The sequence below is a fragment of the Pteronotus mesoamericanus genome, unplaced genomic scaffold, assembly GCF_021234165.1.
Source record: "Pteronotus mesoamericanus isolate MK-2021 breed Mesoamerican mustached bat unplaced genomic scaffold, CSHL_Meso_final contig_2, whole genome shotgun sequence".
Lineage (NCBI taxonomy): Eukaryota > Metazoa > Chordata > Mammalia > Chiroptera > Mormoopidae > Pteronotus > Pteronotus mesoamericanus.
Window position 1 is genome coordinate 31,500,407 of NW_026555084.1, and position 18,171 is coordinate 31,518,577.

Here is an 18,171-nt window from a genome sequence, read left to right on the forward strand (position 1 = left end):
GTGAGCCCTAGCAGCAGCCAGATTGGATTCACAACTTGGCTTCACCTGGGAATCTCCAAGCCCAGCACCAGTAGCAACCATCTCAGATTGCTTTACAGCTCAGGCAGGGTGCCCCAGGAAAAACACAGGTTGGGTTTTTCCCAACCTTGACCTGCATCACCTGGGAAAATCCAGGATCTACACACCCAGTAGACAGACCACGTCGGAGCACCACCCCCCTGCCCTTCCACAGCTGATCCTCAACAGAGGGCAGAAGCTGGTTGTCAGTGGTCACAGTCAATCCTTAGAGCTGACTGGCCTGGGTAAATACAGCAACCAAGGCTCAACTACAAGAGGAGGGTGTACTCAGCCCATGGAAAATGTGCACCTCAAGTACACAGCTTGGGTGATACAGGAGGCTGTGCCACTGGACACTACAGGACATCTATTACATTTGGCCACACTACCAAGACACAGAGTCAAAGCAGCTCTACCTAATACATAGAAACAAACACAGGGAGGCAGCCAAAACACGGAGACAAAGGAATATGGTCCAAATGAAAGAACAGATCAAAACTCCAGAAGAGCTAAATGAAATGGAGATAAGCAATCTCTCAGATGCAACATTAAAAGCATTGGTTATAAGGAATCCTGAGGAAACTTAGTGAGGACCACAACAGCATAAAAAAGATCAGTCAGAAACAAAGAATACACTAATCGAAATAAAGAACAATTTATGGGGAAACAACAATAGAAAAGGTGAAACCAAGGATCAAATCAATGATTTGGAACGTAAGGAAGGAAAGAACAACCACACAGAACAACGAGAAGAAAAAAGAATCCCAAAAAATGAGGCTAGTGTAAGCAGCCTCTGTAACAACTTTAAGAAGTCCAACATTGGCCTCATAGGGGTGCCAGAAGGAGAAGAGAAAGAGCAAGAAATTCGAAATCTATCTGAAAAAATAATGAAGAAAACTTCCCTAATTTGGTGAAAGAAATAGACATGCAAGTCCAGGAAGTGCAGAGAGCCCCAAGTATGATGGATGCAAAGAGGCCCACTCCAAGACACATCATTATTAAAAGGCCAAAGGTTAAAGATAAAGAGAGACTCTTAAAAGCAACAGAAAATTAGTTACTGGAAGGTTGCGGGATGGGAGCGGGGTATGGAGGAATGGGTGAAGAGGTGAGGGGATTAAGAAGTAAAAATAGGTAGTTACAGAATAGCCATGGGGTTGTAAAGTACAGTAAAGGAAATGGAGTAACCAAAGAATTTATATGCATGACCCATGGACATGAACAACAGTGTGGGGATTGCTGAGGAGGGGCGTGGTGCTGGGTGGAGGGGAGCAAAGGGGGAAAACTGGAGCAACTGTAATAGCATAATCAATCAAATATAATTTTTAAAAAAAGAATGCACGGTCTGGTACAAAAAATAATGATGTGTTATGGAGTTCATAACATCAAATATATAATTTTAATAGCACAATGGGAGGGGAGAAATGGAAGTTCACTGTTGTCAGATTCTTACATTATGGTATAACATCACTTGAAGGTAGATTGTTAAATTCAAGATGAATATAGATTGTAATGAGGTAATTCATTAAAAAGAATTCATGTTATCCAGAAATATATAAAAAGAATAATATATATTGACTAGGTTTTGTCACATTATATTCACAAGACATAGGAGCAAAAACAGATGTGAATTATATTTGGTGGTATTTTAAGATTTTCATCTATATATACACATGACATAGGTCCATACTTTTTTGTCTATATTAAATTTTGGAATTAACTATAAGCTATAGATAAAAAATAATTTACACTTCCATAATTCTAAGAATCCCATATAACCATGAAAGATTTAGACTAGTATTTCCCAAATTTTTCTGTTTTGTAGACCAATTAATTTTTTACTTTGTCAAGTATGACATTAAAAATTCATATAAGCCCTGGCTGGGTGGCTCAGTTGGTTCAAGCATCATCCCGTACACCAAAAGGTTGTGGGTTTGATTCCTGGTCAGGGCACTTATAGGAGGCAACCAATTGATGTTTCTCACATCAATCTCTCTCTCTCTCCCCTGCCCCATCCCCTTCCTCTCTCCAAAGAAATCAATAAACATAATCTCTGGTGAGGATTTTTTAAGAAAATTATTAACAATCATCTGTATCGTCAGCATTTAATTTTAAAAGGACATTTAACATCAAAACTTTTCATAATAAAAGACTATAATTTTGATTGTCCTTTATAAACACCTCACTCTGGTACACCGATTTCCTTTTCTGCCGATGCGTGAAAACCTCAGTCCCAGCCCACAGTGGTTGGTAATCCAGTGCCTGTCACCCCTGCCCTTGACCCTCTTCTCTCCCGCCCCCATTAGCCGGCTCACTACCAGGGGTGGCCCAGCACCCAGCACCATGCTCCTCCCTCTTCCCCGCAGAAGTGCCTGCCACCTCTGCAGGTGGCCCCCCCCAGCCCCCATTTCTGGAGCCCCGCTTTTTCCTCCAGACTCAACTCAAATCTTTTATCTCGCATGGTCCCCCTTTTTGAGAAATTATTTTTTAACTTTATTTTTCAATTACAGTTTACATGAGTGTTATATTAGTTTCAGGTGTACAGTGGAGTGGTCACTATATACTTTAGAAATTGTTCCCCCTGATATTTCCAGTCCCCACATGGCACCACACATAGCAATTGCAATGTTACTGACTATATCCCCTAGGCTGTACTCACGCCCCGTGGCTCTCCTGTAACTGCCTATCTGTGCTGCTCAATCCCTGCACCTTTTTGACCCCTCCCCCCAACCCTCATTTAAGTGAACCTTTTTTAAGTGAAGCATTTCAGACAACACTTGCTTAGTCCTTAACTTCCTTTCAAAAACCTAACCTGAGGCCTATCTTTTCATACTTTTTGCTTGTTCAACAACTAAAATGGTTTTCTCCCTAAGAAAATTTCTGCCAACACTAGTTTGAAATAAATGGTTTTCTTTCTGGTAAACAAAAAACAAACCGTTAGAACTAAAAAACAAATTCAGCAAAGCTGCAGGATACAGAACATACAGAAATTAGTTGTGTTTCTGTACACTGTGAACAATTCAAAAAGAAATTTAAGAAAACAATTCCATTTATAGTAGCATCAAAAAGAATAAAATAGAAATAAGTTTAACCAAGGAAATGAAAGGCTTGCACACTGAAAACTATAAATTCAAAGAAGTTAAAGGAGACAAATAAATGGGAACACATTCTGAGATCCTGGATTAGAAAACTCATGTTAAAATGTCATTACTACCCAAACTGATCTCTAGATTCAACGCAACCGCTACAAAAATCCAAAAACTACTTTCGCAGAAATAGAAAGATCCACCCTAAAACTCATATGGAACCCCAACGACCTGCAAGTAGCCACAACAATCTATAAAACCAACAGCGTAGCAGGGGTGTGCGACCCGCAGGCGGCATGCAGCCCAGGATGGCTGTGAATGCGGCCCAACACAAAGTCGTAAATTAACTTTAAACCCTTTTTTTCACTCATCAGTTTTCGTTAGGGTTCATGTATTTCACGTGTGGCCCAAGACAACTCTTCTTCCAGTGCAGCCCAGAGACGCCACAGCTTGGACGCCCCTGACAGAGGTCTTGCACTCCCTGGGTTCAAAACTTGCCATGAAGCTCACTAGCATGGTAAAGAGCTGTCACAAAGACAGGCACAGGGACCAATGGGACAGAGCAGAGGACCCACGCGCAAGTCCCATCACACACGGTCAGATGATTTCTGACAAGGATGCCACGACCATTCCTTAGAGAGAAATCGGTCTTTCAACACACAGTGCTGGGAAAACTGCATATCCACAAGCAAAAGGGTGAAGTCGGACCCTTGCCTTACACCACACAGTAAAATTACCCCAAAATGAATCAAAGGCCTAGATGTAAGAACTAAAACTATAAAACTCTTAAAAGAAACATCGGGGGCAAGCTTTGTGACACTGGATTTGGTAATGATACCAGAAAGCAAAAGCAACGACATCAACAAAGAAACTAGATAAATTGGACTATGTCAAAATTTAAAATTTATGTAAGAAATGTCACTCAACAGAATGAAAGGGGAGCCCACAAAATGAGAGCGCATATCTGCAAATCATACGCCTGATGAGAAGTTTCTGTCTATAGTGTATGAAGAACTCCTACAACTTAAAGAAAAGCAAACGACCTGGTTGAAAAATGGGCAACAGTTTTGAACAGATATTTCTCCAGAAAAAGATCATGCAAATCGTCAATAAGCTCATGAAAAGATGCTCATCACTAATCTTGAGGGAAATGCCACGAGGCAGATGCCACTTCACACCCATTAGAATATTATCAAAAAACATGTTTTTCATTAGAAAACAGGAGCTGGCGAGGATGTGGACAAATTAGGACCCTGTGCACGGCTGGCAGGGACATAAAATGGCGCAGCTGCAATGGAAAACTGTGGCATATCTCCAAAATGAAAAATAGAATTACCACATGATCCAGCAATGTCACTTCTGCGTATTTTCAGAGCTGCCCTGTTCACACCTGAGGGATGGGACAAACCAAGTGTCCCGCAGGGGAAGAAGAGAGAACAAAACACAGAGCATCTGTGCAAAGCAACACTGTTCAGCCTTAAAAAGGAAGGAAATTCTGTCACACGCTACAAAATGAATGTACCTTGAGGACAGTGTGCTAATTAAAACAAGCCGGTCACAAAAGAACAAACACTGTATGATTCTACTTCGATGGGATCTCTTGGCAGTCAAGTTCAGTGGGACGGAAAGGAGACGGGTGCTGGCCTGGGGCTGAGGAGGAAGCTAGTGCGCCCTGGGGACAGAGCTGCCGTTTGGGAAGGTGGAAGTGCTAGAGATGGGCGGCGCTCAGAGTTGGACAACAACGTGATTATACCAATGCCACTGAAATGTACACTTCAAAATGGTTAAAATAGTAAATTTTATGTTGTTTCACCACCACAAAAAAGAATAACGTCTAGCCCTGGCTGGTGTGACTTAGTTGGTTGGAGTGTTGTCTCATAAACCTAAAGGTTCTCGGGTTCGATTCCCGGTCAGGGCACACACCTGGGGTGCGGTTCCGTCCAGGGCCTGGGTGAAGGAGGCAACCAATTCATGTGTGTGTCTCTCTCTCAAATCAATATGCATGTCCTCGAGCAAGGATAAAACAAACAAATAAAAATAATAAAATAATGTCTAACAGCGGCACTTACTAAACATGGTTCCGAGGGTCGGGGCGCCCGAGCCCTTGTCCTGACGTCCCGCGTCCCCGAGGGCCCGGCTCCCAGCGCCGGTCGGTGAGAAAGCGGAGACTCACAGTCTGGGAGGCGCCACCCAGTCTCTGACTCGGGGTCCGTGATCCCGGCACTTAAGAGAGCGAGCTCTGGAGATACTGGATCTCCAACGGGGACCCCTCTCCTGCCCCGGCTGTGCCAAGGTTGGTTTTCCTAGAAAACAAGGCTGGTGCCTGGGGCGGGTGTGGGCAAGCCTCCCCTGACCCGGACACGGATTCCGGGCCCCGCGAACCGAAACGCCGCTCACGCCTCGCTGCAAGCGCCACGCTCCGCGCCTGTCTCCCAGGGCGCAAAGGCACCTCACGGCTCATGGGCCAACGGACTCCCGGTGCCAGGCTTGCGAGGCTGCTGCGCACACAGCAAGAATGCAGAGGGGCACCTTCGCCCCTCGGGCTTGCCGGATGCACGACGACACCTCTTAGCGGCCAGTCTGCCATCACCTGGTCTTAGATACGCGGCTCCTGTCATTCCAAATCCAAGACACTTTCTCACAGACAGCCCTCCCAGTGACCGTAAAATAATTTAGTCATCGGAGAGTCCAGTCAGATGGACAAAACCTGGTCCCTTGACCTCCATCCACGCCCAAGGGTGCGGGGAGGGTGGCCACAAGCTGGATGACGTTCAATGTTTCTCCATGACCAGTTTGGGGAGCGCGGTGAGCTGCTCACCCTGAGCTGGAAATCCCTTCGGGGGAGGGGGATCACCACCTGGGGACACATGGACCCCCCCACGTGAGGCCTGGAGATCAGTATAAAGACCTCAATGGCCCCCCGCCCCCGCGGCGGGTGGGCTGGCACCCTGGTCACGACCCGGCACGACCACTGGCTAACACTCCGAGAGCACACGGGGTTCTGCTCCTTGGATGTGGCGAGACTTAGTGAAAGCAGCTGCAGGCCTCGCCCCACACCGGCCTGGGGCTCCGGGCACCACTGTGGGGCACAGGACGGCCAGGGACAGTTCCGGGCCCGAGGTGGCCGGAGCCCTGGCCCTGAGGGGGCCTCACTGACCGGCCCAGGCTGTGTGAGGACTGTCCTCGTAAGACACGGCCCTTCCCAGCGGGGCAAGTACTTTTAAATGCAGAATTGTAACCTTGGAACTCAAGTGGCCTCCACCTGCCCTGTTTTACTTCACGGTTTCTCATCCTGGGACATTAGACTGCCCACGGGGACTGTCCCTCCCACGTTCTCCAGAGCAGTGGCTCTGCTCTGTCCACTCCCCACCTGAGGTGGTCACGAGGTAAAGTGAAAGCTGGAGCTGAGCGCCACCCCAAACACGGGAACCGGCCCTGCAGGGGGCGCCGGAGGCCTCCGGGCGCGGGGCGGCAGCCGGCCCCGCCATTTTCCCCTGCGCACGACGTCAGTCACGTGCGCACGCAGGTGGCGCGGGAGGAGCCCTGACGTGTGGACACAGAGCCGAAAGCAACCGGACGCCTGGGCCCGCTTTCCCGCCGCCAAGGTCGAACCAGCCCCGCGGTCCCAAACACGCTGTTTGGTTTAGACTCGAGTTCCCGGCTGGACGCAGCCGTCACCACGGGCACGGCCCACGCAGGCCAGGGACCTTCCAGGCCCCAAGAGCAGAGGACACACTTAACAGGAAAAGGCGTTTTAACACAGAAGGGGCAACGCATCCTTTTATAAAATATTTATTCTAAAAAAATCACACTGTACAAATTTAGATAGAACATTCTCAATACTCGTATTTATAAAAATGTGAACACAGACTGGAGTTAACAGACAAACTTCTGTTGCTGTTTTTCTTTTTAAATTACGAAGAGGTGATTTTTTTTTTCAGGTACAATGATAGTAAATGTCTAGCAGACATTCAAAGAGCCGGCCGATAAAAAGCTTGAGTCCCCTGCCGGCTCTCCGGAGGGATCGTCCGAGGGCGTGAGGACGGCACCCCGCAGGGGGACGGGGCCTCCCAGACCCCGGTCACACACTCAGCGAGACCCCGCGCGGCTTCACGCGGCACAGAGGCCTGTGCTCGGGGGGAAACCGGCACGATTTGTTCCTCAGCTGCCATTTCTCTAACCACGTGTTTTCTGTACAGTGGTTAGGAAGGTCTGTACAGAAGCACGGGGCTCCTGTGAGGCGTCACTTCTGCGAGGGACGTGCGGGCGGCACGGACCGTTCCCGCAGGTCGGCCGCAGGCTCCCTCGGACGGAGGGGACGGGGATCCACACAGGAAATCCAGGCCAGGGACCCTGCCTTCCTGAGAGGTTATTTAAAAAGCCTGGAGCGAGCGAGGGCGCTGGCACTTGGCACCGCCTCCGCTCAGCGGGAACCACCCTCCTCCTCACGGGGGGAGGGGCGGGGGGGCGCAGAGGGGGCTGCACCGCAGGGGGCGGGGGGAGCCGTCTCCGCAGGCAGGGGGGCGGGGAGCCACGGGACCTCCGCAGTCACGTGACCCCGGCCGGGGGCCAGCCGGAGCCACAGGGGCGGCCGGAGCCCGGGAGGCGCCCTTCACATTGCGGGAGGCGGGGGCAGCCGCGTCACAGCCAGGGGTGCCAGGCGGGGTCCATGCGGCACAGGTTGTCCAGGCTGTTGGCGGCGGCCACCAGGGTGTTCACTTTGCTCTCCCCGCCTTCAAACTGGGCGAGGTTGTGCAGGCGGGTCATGATGGCCGTGACGGCTTTCTGGACCAGGGAGACCAGCTGCTGGCTGTCCATGTTCTCCGGCTGCCCGGCGGCCGACAGGGGGGAGGAGGTGTCCTCCTGCGTTTTTTTGTGCCAAGCAATGATCTCGTCCCGAAGCACAGTTTTCAGGATGCCATCCACCTGGGTGCGAGGAGAGAACGGAACGACTCGTGTTTAAGCAATAAGGGCCAGCGGGGCAGCTGCCCAAAGGAACCCCTGCGGCCCAAACTTGCTCAGGAAGCCGCTCGGGTAAACTGCTCCTCCACAGGGACCAGCGGCCAAAAAGGCTCAGCGTCCTGGCCAGCTTTTCCACCTGGGCCCTCGGCAGAGCCTACCTGCTCCTCTGCTCCACCCTACACATCCCAGGCCCTCCTGGCCCTCACCTAAGAAGGAGCAAATCAGAAACACCAACACCCTGCCCTGAGGAGGTTCATGTCCCAAAATGCACAAGCTGCCAGGTAGCGATCGGTGTGGTGGCGGGAGAAGCAGGTGAGAAAGGCTGGAGGGGTCTCTGAGGGCCTGTGAGGAGGTCACACCCAGGGCAAACGAAAGGGCGAGGGTGCGCAGCCTGTGGGCACGTCTCGGGACACAGGAAGGACACACGGAGGCCTGAGCCGTGTGTGTCCACCGGAGCGTTGGGGGACCAGGAGAGCCGCCCCAGGCCTCTGCGTGGGCCCAGCACAGACTGAGCTTCAGCCCCAACACCACCACTTCCTACCCACTTAATCCTCTGTGCCTCAGCTTCCCCTTTTGTAAGTAGCCCGTAGTCATAGAGCCTCTCTCCTCCATTGTGCGAGGATTAAAAGACAATAAAGGTAAGTCCAGAGCCAGAGTGGGGACACTACTGAGACCACCTCCTGACGGTGAGGGGCGGGGCCACCCAGGAACAAGCAGACAGAAGGGACCTCCCCACATCGCCCTTCTTGGGGAGGAGCTGGCGAGGCTGCAATGCAGAGCTGGAAGGCAGAGGGAGGGCAGGTCTGAGGGCAGAGACTGAAGACAAGGACAGGCAGGCACCGCGTGGGTTTGACAATACATTCTAACGGTGACATGGTGGCCACTCTGTGTCCGGGTCTCCTGCACCTGCCTGTCTCCCAGGAGCGGCAAGGAGTTGAGGGGTGGGCTTTGCTGGGCTTTCAATGGGCAAGTGTGGTCAGAGCAAGCAGGATGGCTCCCCAGGGCTCTGAGCTGAAGGCACAGGGAGCAGGGCAGTGTGCCAGGTGCCCTCCTGCCAAGGTCACAAGCCCAGGCACTCTGTCCTCAGGGGAGGGAGGCCCTGGGGGAGCTGAGCTAGAAGAGAAGGGCGGGAACCGAGACAGATCAAGGCTGGTACTGCGATCACCAATCACCCAGAAAGACAGCAGGGTCACTCAAGAGACAGGCTGACTACAAGTCTTGCACATCTTCGTGAACTGGGATATCCAACAACGATCTGTCGCCATATTCACAGGCTGCTGAGTGCTTTCATTTCAGGCACCCAGGGGTGTTCAAAAGTGACTTCATATGAACATGTCGAGGGTTTTACTCTGCGTTACCATGTGCTAACAGGGTGTGTTTTTAGAAGAGATTCCCATACAGAATGGCCTACATGTTAGCTTGCTGTAAAGGCATTCACTACATTTAGGCTGTGAAGAAATCTGGGCCCAGAGTTTTCAGAAGGCCCAATTTCTTTCCACCTGCACCAGCACAGTGAGTAACGCAGTGTCACTCCAAGGTGTAATAGGCCTTTAAAGTAAGGAGAGCCTTACTCTCAATAAATCAACAAACAAGCACTAGTAAGGAAGAAGAGAAAAGGGAACCCTAGTTCACTGTTGGTGGGACTGCAAATTGGAGCAGCCATTGTAGAAAACTATGGAGTTTCCTCAAAAGACCAAAAATAGACCTACCATAGGATCTAACAATTCCACCTCTGGGTATTTACCCAAAGAAATCCAAAACACTAAGTCAAAGAGAGATATGTACCCTTATGTTCACTTGAGCATTATAGATAATGATCAAAATATGGAAGCAACCCAAGTGCCCATCAATAGACAAGTAGATTTTAACAGTCCATACACTACGGACTATTAGCCACAAAAAAGAACAAAATCTTGACATTTGCAACAGCATGGATGGACCTAGAAGAATATGTATTATGCTAAGCAAAGTTAAGTCAGAGAAAAACAAATACCCAAGATTTCATTTACATGTGGAATCTAAAGAACAAAATAAACAAACAAACTAACAGATACAGAGAACAAACTGATGATGACCAGACAGAACAGGGGCTGGGTGAAAAAGGTGAAAGGATTGAGAAGTACAAGTTGGCAGTTACAGAACAGTCACGGGGACAGGGTGCTAGACTCATCAGGACGATCGCGTGGCATGTATATAATTGATCACTATGCTGTACACCTGAAACTAACATCATACTGAATGTCAACTGTAATTGAAAAATAAATTTGAAAAGTAAACGAGAGCTTTCTTCATTCTTTTTATAGTTTTCAAACTAAAAGCTCACATCCCAAAATGTTTTTCTAATGTTCTAAGGAGAATCATAATGATCTACAATCATTTCCAGAAGTATAACATTTCTGAGAACATATTCCAAGTCCCAAAGCACAAATGGACAATAGGACGCTGTCACTCACTGCAGCAGAGCACAAACTCCTCCCTCAGAAGACACCTACAGCTACTTATTTTCACTCATGTTCATACGAGTTCATCCTGATAGGCCAAAATAGCATTCCACCTGACAGGTACGTGCAACCGAAGGTTAGAAAGAGCATGATGTGTATAAAACATAAAGTCCTTGTTCACTGTTAAGAGTTTATTCAATATTTCAAAAACTATCCCAAGTAAATGTTTTGGGAAAACAATTAGTGTCTGAAGCCTTCTCTAGGCACAAACTGCTTATCTGGGAGGAAAAAACACAGAAAAAAGATACAGCTGGTCTCCTAAGTTAAAACAAACAATTGAAAAATCATAAACTGTGTTCTGTCCTCAACTGTGAAGAGACAGCTTCAGAGTCAGAACGAAGTGGCTCTGAATCCCTGTGTGAGCTGCCCTGGTTGGCTGACCTCTGACCTGTCACTTACCTTCCCTGGCCTCAGTTTCCCCATCTGCATAACTGCTGAGTTGCGAGGACCTGATAAGGATCCACCCCAGAAGCCAGTGCGCTGCTGGCCCAGGCGGAGCTGTCACACGCTCTCTCGTGGCCAAGGGCATCCTGCCACCTCTCCGGTCACTGGGAGCTTACATGTGCCTCGAGGCCACATTCGTGTGGGCCCTGTCACCACAGCCCAAAGAAGGTGGGCACCACCCTGCAGGCCCCTCCTGCCCTCTAGAGCAGAGAGGGTCACAAAGTGACAGACAGAAGGTGGCTGTAAAATGGAGCAAACGCAATAGATGTGCAACACTAGCACTCGGGGAGGTGGTCCAATACGGGCTTCTAGATTCTTTTGGTAAACGGGCTCCCTGTCACCTCGGACCCTTCTTTTCGCACCCCCTTTCCCAAGTGAAGAAGCTTTTGTTGTGCAGCAACCACGCCCTCCTCGTGCACACTTTCCGTGAGGTCACAACACGCACTCAGTCATCTCAGCCCAGGCTTCTCGCAGGCGACCCCATGGCCTACCTTGAAGTTCGGCTGAGCAAAGCACCGCGCGACAGCGATCATGGAGGCGGTCAAGGGGCCCGAGACGCCGATGGTGGTCAGAAACTCAGAAATGTTGGGTGTCAGCCGAAAAGGAACAGGGCGGTTAGCATCTAGGTCTCCAGTCGCGTCATTTATATCAAATCGAAAGTAGGCGACATTCAGTTTGCCGGTGTCCTAAATTTCAGAAGGAGACACTTTAGCAATGTAAACAGAGAATGCAGGCATCTAAAGGAGAGGGTCTGGCTGTTCACACCAAATTACCTGAGCGATCTGCAACATCTCGGGGTTGAGTCTATTTAAATGCAAGACGAACTCCGCAAAGCCAATCAGCGCGAGCTGGATGGTGAACATCTTGCGGAAGGTCCAGTAGTCGGTGGCATTGGGGAAGGTGTGCAGGGCCCACTCCCTCAGCATGCTGCGGGGCACCATGTTGCCCTGCACCTCCTTGAGGATGTCTCGCAGGACCTGAAACGATGTATCATGCCATGACTCTTCCAGCTAATGCTCTATTTTTTTCCTTCAAAAGGAAAACTCTCAAGTTGTAACGTCTCACACAGAGCCAGCAGAGCTAATTTTGTCGACAAATACACACGCCGTGTCCTTCGACTAAACCCAGGGATGCATGGCCTGCTCAGCTTCCCCCCACCCCAGGGTTCCATGTCTCCTGCTCAAAGCAACGATGGAGCTGTCCACATAGAAGCCTTAGTTCATGACGTGTGATGTCGGTCTTTCCGAACATTTACGTAATTCTATGAATACTGCAACTTGCTAACTACAGAATATGCCAGGCCAGTTAACAAAAAATAAAAATAATTGTTAGATACGAACACCACCACTTCATATCCAAGACTATTAAAGAAAAAAGTTTTATAAGCTGAAAGAGCTAGTCTAAAATCAGAGCAAATGTCACACAATACCTAAAACTTAACTCTGTGCTGGCAAACTCACAAGACTATTTGAAACATTACCAATTTAGAGATGGCCCCAACAAAAAGTTTAGAGTTAATTTAGCTCCCGTTAGGCAAACTGGTACAAGGTCTATTCTGGGCTAAATCCTACCATGCTCTCTGAGCAACCACTAGAATGCGGGCCCCAAGCAACCAAGAGCCACACAGGCCATCGATCACAGGCTCAGCTTCTGTCCATTTCCTCATCTGTAAAACGGAAAGAATAACTTCTGAGACAGCAGAGTGAGGACTTTCAAAACCTGCTCCTTTGTAAAAGCAATAGGAACACTGGCAAAAAATCACCAAAACAATCTTATCCAGAACTCTGGATATTAAACAAAAGCTTACAATAATCTGAGTAGCTTTTATTCAGTAAAATAAAGGTGAATCTTGGTGAGAATAGTAAGCTTTGTGGCATTTTATTTTTATCATCTTTTAAATCCTCACCCAAGGATACATTTTATTGATTTGAGAGAGGGAGAGGGAGAGAGAAAGAAACATTGACTGACTGCCTCCTATACACACTCTGACAGGGTATCAAAACCCGCAACCTAGATATATGCCCTGACCGGGGATCGCGCCTGCAACCTTTGGCGCACAGGACGATGCTCCGTTTGACTGAGCCACCTGGCCAGGGCAAGCTTTGTGCCATTTTAGTCATCGTATTTCCACCCCGTTCTCCACAGCTTCAGAAGAGCCTTGGAAGAGGAGGAGCAGTAGAAACAAGCATCCCAAGGAGTGAGCAGAATGGGTTTGGTGATCCCAGAGAAAGCCTCAGCCCCAGAGGACTGTCTGTCTCTATCTGACTTGCCTGGCAGTTTCCTGAAAAAAGTCTCACTCATCAGGCTTGTCTCCGAGTGAGCTCAGGGTTCGCTCAGTGAGGACATCCTGTCTGCTGCATCTGTGGAAAACGATTCGGGACAATCGTTTCACATGGAGGGTGCGGAGGCCCTGACGCCAACTGGGGCGCCCAAGAGGCAGCCAGACAGGAGGAAGCGCTGGGGAACGAGATGAAGAGGGGCTCTGAAAAGCTCCAGCACAGCCCTGAGAACCTGGAAGGCCATGCTCATGCACAAACTAAGGCGGCCTATGTTCTCGCTCCAGTTGACCCTGAGACTCTGCACAAGCAGGAAGTGAAGGTCAAGGCAGTTGTAAACTCCCTGGCCATGTTGCAGGTATGGAGAGAGAGAGAGAGAGAGAGACAGACAGACAGACAGACAGACAGACACACGCCCTCAAAAAAGGTGAAAGACTTATTGGTGAAAATCTTTATCAAATGAGCTAACTGAGCAGTGACTTCAATGGCTGCACATGACAAAAATAGCAACAACAAACCTTGTGGGGACAAGGATCTGATTTCTAGATCCCTTTAAATAATTGTATTATTTAATAATGGTGTTACTTAAATAGTTATTATCATTTAAAATGTCCAGTTTTCAACAACAAAAAATAACTACATGCAAAGATTCAGGAAAAGATAGCCAATACACAGAAAAAGTTACTTGTATCAAGTTACTTATATCCAAAACATATAAAGCATTCTGAGAATTAACAAAAAAAAAAAAAAAAAAAAAAAAAGACAAATCACCTAACTTAAAAATGAGCAAAGACTTTTCTCCAAAGAAAATACGCAAATAGTTGTCCTGGCTGGTGTGGCTCAGTGCTGCTTATGAATCAAAGGGTCACCAGTCAGGGCACAGGCCTGGGCTGCAGGCTGGGTACCCAGTAGGGGGTGCGTGAGAGGCAACCACACACTGTGTTTCTCTCCTTCTCTTTCTCCAAAAAATAATTTTTTTTAAAAAAAGGAATATTATTCAGCAATTAAAAAAAAAAAAAACCCTACTGATTCGTGCTACAAAATGAATGAACCCTGAAAACAATAAGCTAAGAACCCAGACACGAAAAACCACCTATTGCATAATTCCATTCATATGGTATGTTCAAAATAAGCAAATGCAGGGACAAAAAGATCTGTGGTTGCCAGGGGCCGGGAATAGAGAAGAACAGGGTGTGACTACTGATGGGTGGGAGGTTTCTTTTGGGGATGATGAAATGTGTTAAAGATAGATAACAGTGATGACTGCACAACTGTGAATATTCTGAAAATACTGAATTGCACATTTTAAAGGGTGAGTGAATTTTATGGCATGGGAATTATATCTCAATAAAAGTGTTATAAAAATGTAAATGACAAAGGAGCAGAGTTAACCATGCAGCAAACTAGGGTGCAAAGAGTAAGGGCAGGGCGAGAAGCTGGGGTTGTCCTGCGTTGCTGTCAGCTTCTCTCGCGAGCCCAGCATGGCCCGAGCACTGCACCGGTCTGGGCAGCATCAGTGAGGCTGCTGTTCTTCCGGAACAGCAGGGGTGATGGAGGCACATATTTGCAAACAGAGGCCACTGGCCCCCACACTGTCAAAGGCGAATGTAGCCATACGAACACCATCCATCCATCTCCCAGAAACCCCTCAAAACTTCCCCTGGTCCACAGAGTGACCTGAGCACCAATGAGGACTTGACACAAATTCCCAAGGGAGGTAATGAGCTGTCCCCAGAAACCAGCCAGATGGAGGGACTCTGCTGGCCCTGCCTGCACCAAGGTGGACGCTACACCAGACCTCATGACCTGAACCTCTGGTCAAATCCTCTGGGACCAAGACAAACCGAAATGAGCCCCTGGGAGAACGGAGGGGAGGCCACAGCTTCCAGCCCTGTGGGGTCGCGCCCAGGCCCTAGAGGCTCTCTCAGGAAGCACGACAAGGACCCCCACAGCATTGGGGGCAAGTGCCAAAACAGCTGCCCCTCAGCAATGCACACGGCCCCAGGCGCACCCTCTGCATTGCGAGCCCCGCCCGCCCTGCTGCCCTCCGCGGCGGGGACCTGCCGCTGCAGCAGGAACTAGGTCCACTCAGGAGACGCAGAGCCCGTGGGGGGCCCACACAGACGGGCCCAATGTGCTTCAGGGCATGTCACTTCCTGTGCTTTAGAAAGTGTATGCAGCACAGAGGCTACGTACCTAATGCCCAGCAACAAACCAGATTAACTGAGCACTACGCAGTGAACAGCCTCCCATAACTGAGACCAGGTTTGGCCGCCAATGAGTTTACCATAAAATTATTTTTAAAATTCTAATTTCTGAATTGTTTTGTAAGCACAGGTAAAGAATTGGGAACCTCTCCAAGGTTAAAAACTTATCTCTTTTTCCTGTGAAAACAACCAATCTGCAGCAAATGTCCCTTCACCAAGTCCATGGCCATCTCGTTTCCGCCATCTCACAAGTCCAAAATGGAACTTCTCACCACACACACAGCCTCGGGCCACAGCCGGCGCTCCGCCTGTCCTGACCTCGTACCTGGTGGCTGGCCTGTGTCCCGCGTGCCTGCACGGTGGCCAGTCTGTCGTAGTACCGGGAGATGGGATTGTCATGTTCGATGCCTTTCTTGGCACAGCGCTGCTTGTAGATCTCGACGAGGGAGAGAGAAGAGGGGTTGTCTTCCACGAGGCGCATCTGTGGGGACACCGCCACGACTCGCGGGACTGAGGAGAAAGGGCAAGAGAAGCGGGGCCACTGAGAGAAGAACCAGGGGCCAGCACTCGCCCCCACCTCAGTGATATGCTGGGAGCAGGGGAAGCGGGCGCGGGGCAAAGCTGAGGAGCTCTGGTCACACTCCACACATTGAGGCAGCACGTATGGCATGGAGCCCCATGTACCGAGGACAGAGCCTGACTGCCATCACCCTGTGTTTAGACACAGGTGGACAGAAATTCTTCAGAAGGCAATCTTTAAACAAGGACAAAGAGACTGCCAACTGTGCTGGCACTGCCGAGCAGGTGAGCAGCAGCTGGGACCACCTGCCCGGGCCGGTCAGCAGGTGCACACAGATGCTCTGACTCTAATGAACACAGTGAATTCAGTCGAATGCCAGATAAGCCAGAGCTGCTGGCTTGCTGCCATGGCTTCAAACTGTAAAGAAATTCAGAAAGACTCCAGGGCACATATATATATTTGGACTACCATTTGGTGGTCATTAAGAGTGTATCTTTGGAAGAAGAAAAGAGCAATCTATCATCCACAGCTGGGAGCAACGTGATAGATAATGTTACATACGTGTCAAAATGCATACAGCTTTCTATAGACTTGTTTTTTTAATCTACTTCTTATTCTGGCAATGTTGAATTTAATAAAGTTTCATACATGACTAAAATATGCACTGCAATGGGCTCCTGGACTCAGGGGTTTAATACTAAAAATTTACCCACGGTTTTCTTCTCTGGGTGGAATTACAGGTCTCATCTACTCCCATTACAGACAGACACCGGTCCCTCACGCATCACCGGGGGCACTCAGCTGTGGGAAGCCCTCACCTGGGTGCTGCTGGCTGCCACCTGACTGCGATCCCTGTGGCCTTCCCGGGCCCCCCCGACTTCCCAAGCCTGTGTTCTGCTCCCTGAAGGCAAGCTCGGGCAGTGCCCATGTCCCGCAGCGTGTGGTCCAGGAGGAGCTCAGTGGCCTCACGTTCCCCTGCAGGGTGCTGGTAACAGACCCACAACAAGCCCTCCCTCAGCCCGGCTTCCGCCAGAGCATGGGGGTGAGGCTCCTGGGGGAGGAGATGGCCGTGGCCCAGGAACACAGCACCTCCTTTTCCAGAGACCTGCTGAAGCACCCACCCTGTGGTAAGGAGGCCACAGGGCAGGCAGGGGCTCCCTCCAGGGACAAGGCCCTGGGGGCTGGTGCTCCTCAGGCAGCCTTCGCAGGGCGGATGGGTGGGGCACGTGCAAGCCCTCACGGCTACTGTGTCCGCCTGGGTGCCCAGCAAGCGCGGCTCTCCTACCTGTGAAAAACAAGTGCCGCTTCGTGGTTTCCTTTCTCTTCTCCAAACAGGGGTTGAGCAGGCGGAGCAACTGCAGCACGCGCTCCTCCCTGCGCGACTCCGTCAGGCAGGCGTCGTTCATGACCAGGTACGGGTAGATCTTGCCATTGTGCCCGCGGATGTACAGCCTCCTGGCAGCGGTGTTGTGCTTCTGCACGATCTCCACCCGGGGCATAAACCTGCAGCACAGGCACGAGCACACCTGTTTCCATCCGGCTCCACCCTTGGAAAAGGAGACGGAGCTTTCCCAGACCAGTAGCAGAACTGTTGTTTATTGACATTCCACCTCATTAGACAAGGTATAAACCGTGCAATTAGATCACAATACAAGAGAAGGAACCACAGCAGAGGGAAAACAAAAGGCAGAAGATGAACTGGAGTTTCAAAAGAATCACCCCAGCGCCCAACACCAGGAGCTGCGGGTGGGGCGCTGGTCTGGCCCAGAGCACAGCAGGGGTGCAGCGGGAGGGCCGGGGCCAACTCTGGGCCGACCTCTGGGCCCAGGACGGTTCAGCCTGGTCCTCACAGGTGCCCCAAGGAGCCAGCATGGGGACAGACAGGCCCTCACCCTCACCGCCTCCTAGTGGGTCTCGGCCACTGACTGACTGAGGTCAGGGAGGAGGGGCCTGGCCAGGGGCCAGGTCAGGTTTGGGGGAAGGGACATTAAACTAAGGACGTGTAAGAAAGCACAGCCCTGTGTCTGTGCGAGAAAGAGACCCAAACACCTGACTATAGGTTACGACAGCCTCTCCACAGCCCTCTTTACACCTCTAATGAATGCAACCTGCTCCAGTATG

General features: G+C 49.9%; 1 protein-coding gene across 6 annotated transcripts in view; it reads right to left on the bottom strand.

The window, feature by feature from the left end:
* Positions 1-7,656: 7,656 nt before the first annotated feature.
* The window catches only part of TRRAP (transformation/transcription domain associated protein), a 121,837-nt gene continuing 111,322 nt past the window's right edge, over positions 7,657-18,171 (bottom strand). For all 6 annotated transcript variants that reach the window (XM_054568521.1, XM_054568520.1, XM_054568519.1 and 3 more), the window contains 5 exons: positions 17,336-17,553; positions 15,856-16,040; positions 11,821-12,024; positions 11,539-11,733; positions 7,657-8,066 (listed from right to left, as the gene is read on the bottom strand). In XM_054568521.1, coding sequence (XP_054424496.1) covers positions 7,782-8,066; positions 11,539-11,733; positions 11,821-12,024; positions 15,856-16,040; positions 17,336-17,553 — 1,087 coding nt within the window. In that variant the 3' untranslated portion in view covers positions 7,657-7,781. The remainder of the gene's footprint in view (positions 8,067-11,538; positions 11,734-11,820; positions 12,025-15,855; positions 16,041-17,335; positions 17,554-18,171) is intronic.